We start from the raw sequence: 9,605 nt of genomic DNA on the forward strand, positions 1-9,605 counted from the left end.
GGGAGAGGTAGAGGATGGAGAAAGGGGAAAGGAGGATGGGGCCAGGGTAGAGGATCAATGTGTGGTAAAGACAAACTGTCATGGTGAAACTCACCAATTTGTGTAATTAATATGAGTTAGTAAAAAATAGAAGGAAAGTATCAACACTGTATATATGTTAAATTAATAGACATAAACTTTATGTTAATAGAGTTGAAAACTTGGATAAAATTCCTATAACACAGAAATACATACATACAAAACTGATTCCAGAAGAAATTTGTAATTAGAAATCACAAAATAGTGAAAATCGGGTTAAAAAATCAAGGGTGAGATAAAAGCTAAACCCTTCTAGCAAATGTCCAAAGAATAGACCGTCCCAAACATTGCAAATTCTTCCAGAGAACAGAAAGGAACTAGTCTCCATTCTATGAAGTTCTACAATACAAACATCAAAGTATTACAAGATAATTACACTTCAATCTAACTAGTGAACATTCATCCAAGGAAACTTAAACAAATGTTGGTAAATGGAATTAAGTAGTATATAAAAAGGCAATCTGTGATGATGCTATGTTTATTCCAGACTTCAAGTTTCATTCATCTATTTATGAAACATGAATATGTTGTTTATACTACTACATATACTGGGGAGAACACATGACTGGAGTTTGAGCTAAGGGCCTCACACTTGCTAGGCAGGTGCTCTACCACTTGAGTCATACCACAGCTTTTCAGGTAGGGCTGTGCATGACTGTATGAAGCTGGCATCTGACCAAGACCCAACCAAGACCTTCCCATGTACATCTCTCTAACGGCTAAGAGGAGAAGTATACTGCACCATGCTGGGCTTACTCACTGAGATGAGGCCCTGTGTACTTTTCGCACAGGATTGCCCTTGGCTCCAAAGCAGCTGGTATTACAGTTTTGGGCCACAGTATCCGGCCAGCATTCAGTACAATATTTCCTACAGGAGGGAGGGCTGACCACAGCAGCAGACTATATGTAGAAAACAAGTGACCATTATCTTAATAGACAATAAAAAGATAGAAACTTCAGTATCTATCATGAAAAAAAAAACAAAAACCTATTTTACCAAACTAGAAAAGGGAACTAGTCAGTCAGTGTATTTGATTCCAGTGCCCTACATCTATCCTGTTTACTCATTTTTCTAATTTAGGGAGGGGAAGGGAAAAAACAAAATGCTGAAATAAGGACACAGGTTGACCCATTGTAACAATGAAATGTACAAGACACTACATTGAGAACCAACTTTACAACTTTGGGGAGGGGGGTAGTTGGGGAGGAAAGGAAGGGGGAGAAAAACAAACAAGAAGGTAAGAATGTTCGATAGGAAATGTACTCATGTAACTGTAAGCCCTCTGTACAGTATCTTTACAATAAAAAAATTAAAAAAAAGAAAAAGAGAACTAACTTGTAAGTCCCAAATGAGCATCCATAAAATAGAGAGAGAGTAAACATTGTATTTAATGTTGAAGGCTTTTAGCCTTCATTTTAATTAGGGTTAACCCACAGTCCTCACAAACAATGTATTTGCTGACAAGACAAAAAAAAAAAAGAGTGAAGGTGGTGATACGTTTAAAGAAGTATTATTTTAAAAATGAGATCCTAAGAAAATAAAAATTAATCTGCAAAGATGGCATATCTGCACACCCCAACAACAATGAAAGGATACAATTTATATATCAACAAAAAAGAAACTACATAGGAATAATCATAACAAAAATTAAAGCACTTTCTTTGGAAGCATATAAAAGAATGTGTAACAACCTTTTTTAAAATGGAGAAATGGGAGGAGACTGAAGCCACTTTCAAAGATACTGAATTAGCTTTGAAATGTTCACACATGTAGTAAGAGCCGGCTAGATGGGGTAACTGGTGAAACTTGTATTCAGAGAGCAAGACTGTACATGATCTTGAATGTCTACTGTGGTTTGAACATGTTTTACTTAAAGTCACAAGTTCTCTTTAGAACTCTGATCATCAAAGTCATGTGAGAAGAGACTCAAGGCAAACTCAAGAATATACTTAAGATTCTACTTCCTACTTCCCTCAAAGAGTGGCAGTCTCTAAAACAAAAATGAAACTAAATCATTTTACCAAATACATATGTACTCTAGTATTTTTCTTAACCATAGAAGCAGAAGTATATGGCCCAATAAAAAGAGTATTTAATGAGGCCAATTTAAATTAGAAACTAGTCTTGTATAGACGTGATAAGAAGGATAAAGCAGGAAGATCAAGGGTTGAAGGCCAGCCTGAGCTAGATAACAAAACCCTGTTCCTAAATAAGTAAATATTTCTAGAAACTGGTTGATATGCTTCCAGCAGACAATCCCCCTTTGTATCTGGTACACTGTCTCTGAAATGACTGCCTCTTCCTGGTTTCAGCTTGTCAAAAGGCAACAATGTTTTCAGGCAGCACTTACTGTTAAAACAAAAATATAAAAGGTCAAGATAAAAATATCATCCATGTGCCAACTGGTAGGGTTAAATAATCTGTAAAGTGATTCCAATCATGCTTAACAAGGTGGCAGAGCACTGTCTTGAAAGATTTAGAACACAAATGACAGAAACGACGAAACGAAGGGCACAAAAACGAATGGCACTTTCTGCTGTCACCAAGCAGTAATGCAAGCAGCAGTTAAACTACTTGCTCTCCCTTCCCTCTCAAAAATGCAGAATTCTAGGGAAGAGATGGTGGGAGGGAGGGGTTAGACTAGGGTACAGCTTTGCATTTGGGAGGGAGGGATTAGTGTGTGACTTTACATTTTTCTCAAAACCACACACTTTCCACCATCATTCAAAAGAGACAGCCTCAGAACAGAGACCCGGAGAAAGACACCGAGCCTGGGTGCCAGGGGCTGCACTCACCTGCTGCGGCTGGTACCTGGGCTGGGCCTGGGGCGGCAGGTACTGCGCCTGCGGGGGGAGGTGCGGGGGCTGTGGCTGCTGGCTGTAATATGGCTGTTGGCCTTGCTGGCAGTAACCACTCACACCTTGCTGTCCATACTGAGGTGGCATCTGTCAAGAAAGTCAAGCAAAAACAATGAGAACAGTCAAAACAATTGTACAATTGTTTTTGTACAATTGTCTTGTACAATTACAAGAACTCAAATATGGTTTCAACTCAGTTTCATGATAAGCAACAGTACTTTAAATTCTATCTTCATTAGATAAATTGAAATGTTATCAATGAAGCCAAAGATAATTTGGCTTTGTCTGAAGAAACAATTATATTTTATAACACAGCAAATGTTGATGTCATTTTAAAAAAATCTAAAAAAATAAACAAGCTCCTAATGCTGACATTTAAAAACACTGCCTCTGCTAAGTCAGAGAGGCATTATATCAAATCCACTCCCACGCAACAGTGAAAATTAAAATGAATGTCCACGGTGACTCGTGCATATTTTGTAGGATGCCTGTGGCCTGGGTACGTAACATGGTGCATACCTGTTCACAAGTTTAGAATAACTGAAGTTGGAACAGCCCAATTACATTTCTAACAGATACGAACCAGCTGCATTAGCAGCTCCATTTACTATTTTTTTGCTAAAAAGAAAACTCATTTCTTTGAACATCAAACAAAATCCTTTGGCAACAATACTACTGATGTGATCACCATACTATAGCATTGAGTTTTTGAAGGAAATATTTTTCTATCTAATAAATGGCAGTATTTCCTTAGTCAATATAACATACATATAACATATATATAGAGTATACTGAATTGTAAATAACAGCAAAATGGCCTAAATGAATCTTCTATCACTAACTTACATGAACCTAAAGATCATTTTCCCAAAGGAAAACCCCTCCTCATGAATATGTATGTCATTGGTTGTATTTCTAGCTTTCATTTACACAAATTAATATTTTTCTTTCTTTTAATGAAACATGTTTGATTTTTTTTGGTCCCAATTGAGAAAGCATGGGAAAGAAAGAGACAAACTCTCAGGAGAGCGAAGAGCACTCCCATGCTGAGAATGGATACATCATTGCCTCAACCATGGCCCATGGACACGATCCACATGAGAGACAACTCCAGGAACTAAGTCCCCTACTCCACACACTAAAGAAACCAAGTAGTGCCCAATTCTCTACACAATGTGAATGGGATATAGGAAGGAATAAAGAAAGGAGATACTAAGAATTATACTTCTGAGACAAATTAGTATAGTCATTCACAGCACATCTAATACACTAAAAGAAAAGTAATGTAAAAAGCTATGGTTCCTATTTCTTTCAACCCAATCCATACTAGTTTCAAAACCTATCAGCAGTGATGACAAGAAATACGGACACAATGGCTCACAACGTGCCTCATCGCATACAGCCTGGGCTGTTAAGAGCAGACGGGTTTCCACTGAAAACCACTGAACAGCACAGTTGAAATCTTTGCTTTTATTTATTTTACAGTTTGATATCTCATAATGAATGTATGTCCCTGCCACAAGCTAAGCCAAAGAATTTCCATAAAATACAACTCCACATGCTAGAATACCATACACTACTAAAACACAAACCCTCCCGTTCAACACCCATAATTCACACAAGCATCTCTGCAGTCTGAGTTGAAGCAGTGAGGATAACATGTCTGCCAGTGCGAAGATGACTATGAGCTCAGCCAGCATAGCCAGCAACCTCCTCGGAGGTACACTTTGATCTGTTGACTTTCTTGGTTTACAGAAACCCTTACACACAATATGGATGTGTTGTTCGGGGAGGAAGGCCCTATCTTCCAAACAAGAGAAGCAGCCAAACTGTGGGAACCTACTAACATCAGAGCAGCCAGAGACTTACAAGACTTTATACTGTCTGCAGCAATGGGGGCAAGTGCTGGGCAGGAGGTGAGGTGTGAGCCTAAGCTGACCTCCATCGAGTCATAGCATTTACCAGCAGGAGCAAGGCCGAGTGCAGAGGGAAGCCATCAAATGTGATCTGATGCTCCCTTAGATTCTTCTTCTAGTTCATGCCTTTGAGAGCAACCCGGCTGGCCTGGGCGGAGGAAACTCAACCACAGTGCACTGGGCTGTCCAGGAGATCCAGGATCAGTCTACAGTTCTGAACTGAGAGTCACACAGGTCAGGTTACCGATTTCTAGTTCAGATAAAGCATCTCTTGAGTATGTATGTATTCTACGCCTTGGGAAACTGTTCTTCACTCAGCCCTAACCCAGCTCCACTGTACTTCCGTATGTGGCTGAGGCCTGAAAAGCCCATGTACGTTGTTAAACCAAACAACAACCAGACCAGAGGATGATCTGTGAGAGGTTTTGTAGACCTATGTTGGCTACTGGGAGTTTGGGGTTCTCTCCTTGTTCGAAAGCACATTTGAGACAACTGAGATAACCAGGCCGTTGTGCGTTGTTATATTTAACCTAAGTTACTGAGCACCATTAGTACCAGGTGCTGAGAAGCGGGGCTACAAGCACTTCTCACACAGATGTCACTGTTTTCCTCACCAGACATGCCAACTCATGAGGAGGAAAACTACCTCTCCCTGCATAGGAGGAAGAAAATTACCTATTTTATTTATTTGCACAAGGGACAGGATCTGAATCGTATTTACTGTCTGCATCCCCGGAATACCTCGAATCCAGGCCTCCAAGGACAGTCAGGACAGACTGGTTGAATACATTCATGTTGTTCAATGGATCACCGAAGCAGCTATTATTATACAAAATTTATTAAAGAAAAAGCATGTCATAAAATGTAAACCACTTGTGCCACACAAATCTGACACACACATATGTTGAAAAGGAAGCAGCATGGTGCCCGGACACTATCAACTAACCCTTCGCTCATTACTGCCCAGCAGTGCTCGGTGCTCTCTGTACCAATGGAATTACAAGAGCAGTATTAACAAATTAAGCTACTTGGAAATCTCTAGAATGTGGCTGAGATAAAAACTTCTGCTTGCTATATTGAAACAAAAATCTGTTTCACTCATGTCTAAATAAAGGGATCTTTAAGTGATATGAGGATACAAAATAATAAAAAATTGCTACAATTCTTTAAAAATAGGAATGCTTCCAAACATTATCAGAGAAAGGAGGCTAAAAATGATCTGCTGCTTTATGTACTGTAGGAAACTAATACATATGTCCCAGTAAAACACACACACATTAACGTCCACACTTCAGTCATGTTAGACAGGCGTGATTCTATGCTCTATTTTTTATTCTGCCATACCTTGAAATTTTGGCTCCTACTCCATTCATCAACATTTCCCTCCCCCCTTCCCCCCACCCACCAATTTTTCTTTCAAAGGAGTTTTCAAGAACAGTTTCCCAGTAAGTTAAAAGATGCCCCAAGCTCATTCCTCAGTGCTGCGCTTTGTAAGCATACTCTGAGCCTGTGAGCATCATCTCATTTAAGCATACTCTCACAATGCCAGGAAGGCTACTCCAAGCAGTGCTGTCTACAGTGCCCAGGACGAGGACACATTTCTAACACTGGTGCAGAAGGTAAACAGGAAAAGTTAACTCTGCTGTAATGATATGATTAAGACTGTGTGTATAGTTATTATTATTACGTAGCTTTCTAGCGCATTTTAGTTCTTGTGTTTGAGTCTGTGGTCCATCACGAGTTAATATGGCATAAAGGATCCATGTTCACACTGCTGGAATGCCTCTTTTCTTGTTTTATGATTTTTTTTAAATACTAGGTCTCACTATACAAACAAAACTTTTTTTTTTTTTTTTTTGCTTAAGTGGTGCTGAGGAATCAAACTCAGGGCCTCATGCATGCAAGGCAAGCACTCTACCACTGAGCCACCTTCCCAGCCCCAGACAAAACTATTTTTAAACTCCCAACTCCTCTTACCTCAGCCTATATTGGTTCTGGGATTACAGGTATGTACCGCCATACCCGGCTCTATATAACTTATACACCAGCATCAGCTCCTTTTGTTTTAAAAAGTACCATTTGGCATTTACTTTCAGGTACTATATTTAAAGAAAGAGAATAACTAATATTAAATTTATATGCACGAACTATATGATTGTTTCTGTGAGGCTCAAAATCAGGCCAAGTTAATTTATTGTCATAGAAATCACAATAATGGTAATCTGATCTAGGGAAGGACTGGAAAGACATGAGGTAACTTTCTAGTAGTGGCAGGAATGTTCTACGACCTTAATTTGGGATAATGTTGTATGTAAATTATAGCTTTACAATATTTGTATACTCTAAAGATTACACAATGAATATTTAAAATGTTGACTTCCTGCTTTTTATAGTTCCATAATGTGTTTTAAGTTACCTATGCTTGAAGACAGTCAACACATAACTCCTTACTCATTTATGTAGACATAAAGTTTCTGAAACTTGACAAGGTCTGTTCCTAGAGGGTTAACAGTACATTTTCCTTTGTTTTCAATTTACATAATCCAAAATATTACAGAGAAATTGAGAATATTAAAATTGAGAAGGTAAAATTAATCACAATATGTATATAAATAATATCCTCTGACTCAGAATTCTGCCTCTGGGAATTATTTTAAGAAAAATAAATATGAAGCAACTAAGCAAACATTTGTGCAGCAAAGAGTTCAATTCTGCTCTGTTGAAAGTAAACAGCCTAAAACTCAATTTCTGTCAATAGGAAATTGACCAAAAAGGGTCATGAGTCCAAAAGGGATGGAAGGGTGCCAAAAAATACTAGAGCCATTGAACATATGACTATTGTGATGACTATAATAAAAAGTTCTGTGCATGGGTCATGGATGTGAGACTTAACCAGTATTGATACATATAATGCTATTTTTGTCTGAAAATCAGTGTGTAGTATGCGTGACTATATATACTAATACGCTATCATTCCTTAAACTAACTAAAGTACTTTTCATGAATCTAGAACAAAATGCAATTTGTTTCAGGTTATGTATTACTGCTGTGTTTTAAGGGTTACGACAAAAAATATTCTATAACAATTTATCTTTACTGGCAGAAAGCAATGTAATTTTGTTTGCTATTTGGTTGGTTGGTTTTAATCACAGATTTAGGCCCTTCCAGGTAAATTGCACAAAATAGGAAGGTAAAAGCAAAAGAAAACCTTAAATTTACAACAGCTCCACTCAAATGCAGCAAATTCTGCTAGCTTCTGATTTCACAGGAATGTCTAATACTATTTTTCATGCATAAGAGACAGACTAGAAATCTCCTACAGCAAGGAATTCAGATGCTAAGCTGATGCACAGATGAAGCAACTACCTAAGGAAAAGTTATTATTTTGTCAACATGTCCAGTCAAAGTAATAAGCTAGAAGGTAATTGAGTTTATACAATCGAGCCCCTGAAGTAGGCTGCTCTACAGCTACTTACGCTAAGTTCTCAATAACTTAGGTGCTCTTCTCACCCACTTTCTTGTTTTGAAGAAAAACAAAGCTTGTCCTTAGATGTGTCCAAAGGGGAAAAATAAATCATACAACTTCTGAAAATTAGTTTTTGGTGCTGGAAAAATAGTCAACAAATGTAATTAAACACTATTACAGGCACTGATGCCTGTCACACTGTACCAGAGAGAGAGGATGTGGGGTGAGGGGTTGGCAGGAGTTTTGTGCTGCCAGGCACACAGGCAGCCAGCAGCGAGCACCTCGCGCTGCCATGGAGGAGATGCCCGCCCCCCCATGTTCCCTGCCTCCTAGCAGACAACTTCCAGGCACAAACACTGCTGGCTCCGAACAGATGAAAACATAACCAGCATATCTGGGACAATCAAGGCCTTCCCCTTAAATGCTGCATGTCACAATATACATTTTTTTTCATTTCTGAAACAATGCTGTAAAATTCTTATTTGTTATTATCAACAAGCCTTTGTCTAATGACAGATGTTTTATTAAACTCAACAAGGTACACAAAATGTAGGATTTCGTAGACACAGACACAGTGAAAGAACATACAAATAATATTGCTTGGATTTCTTTGTAAAACCACTCTATATTTAGCAGATCATAATGTAAGTGAATAGTAGGTCAGATTAATGTTCTTCCGAGTGAATATTGTCTGTAGCTGTAGAAACTAAATGATAGTGCCTCTTGTGACCTCAATTTTCAGAAGTCAAGGATATGTCCGAAACAGCCTTTATTTACTTGGAATAACCATTAAGAATCTATTACCCATGAATTTATTTATACCGTTCTTACATTAATTTATATTTCTAGCCTGTGCTACCACGTTAGGGTGAGAAATTCTGCAACATTATCTATTTTGTAAAGTAGTACAGCTAATTTTAGTAAAATTAACTCCACCAAGCTTCAAAGAATATGCTCTGACTCTCCTGCAGAGTTGGAATAACAAATGCAAGGTCAATATGGACAGTGGATCAACATACACCAAAGCCTTTATTTTACCAAAGATTCCTAATCCACAATCAACATATACCAAAGCCTTTATTTTACCAAAGATTCCTGATCAACTAGTATCTACACTGCTCTGTCTCCTTATAGTTTCCATTGGCTTACATAAACTGTACATCTGCTAAAAGAGTGTGCATGGTTGCAAAGGCCCAGCGCTCAGAGCTGCAGCTCTATGTACGGCAGCTGGGTTACCTAGTGTTCTCCTTTACCAACAAACTATGTATGTGTCACCTTCTGTATTA

General features: G+C 38.3%; 1 protein-coding gene across 5 annotated transcripts in view; it reads right to left on the reverse strand.

The window, feature by feature from the left end:
- Window positions 1–9,605, reverse strand: part of Arid1b (AT-rich interaction domain 1B) — a 334,344-nt gene that overhangs the window by 228,605 nt on the left and 96,134 nt on the right. For all 5 annotated transcript variants that reach the window (XM_070010549.1, XM_070010548.1, XM_070010547.1 and 2 more), the window contains exon 3: window positions 2,875–3,024. In XM_070010549.1, the coding sequence (XP_069866650.1) occupies window positions 2,875–3,024 (150 nt within the window). The remainder of the gene's footprint in view (window positions 1–2,874; window positions 3,025–9,605) is intronic.

This window comes from Dipodomys merriami, unplaced genomic scaffold, assembly GCF_024711535.1.
Source record: "Dipodomys merriami isolate MVZ:Mamm:240054 unplaced genomic scaffold, mDipMer1.0.p SCAF_8, whole genome shotgun sequence".
NCBI classification, from domain to species: Eukaryota; Metazoa; Chordata; class Mammalia; order Rodentia; family Heteromyidae; genus Dipodomys; species Dipodomys merriami.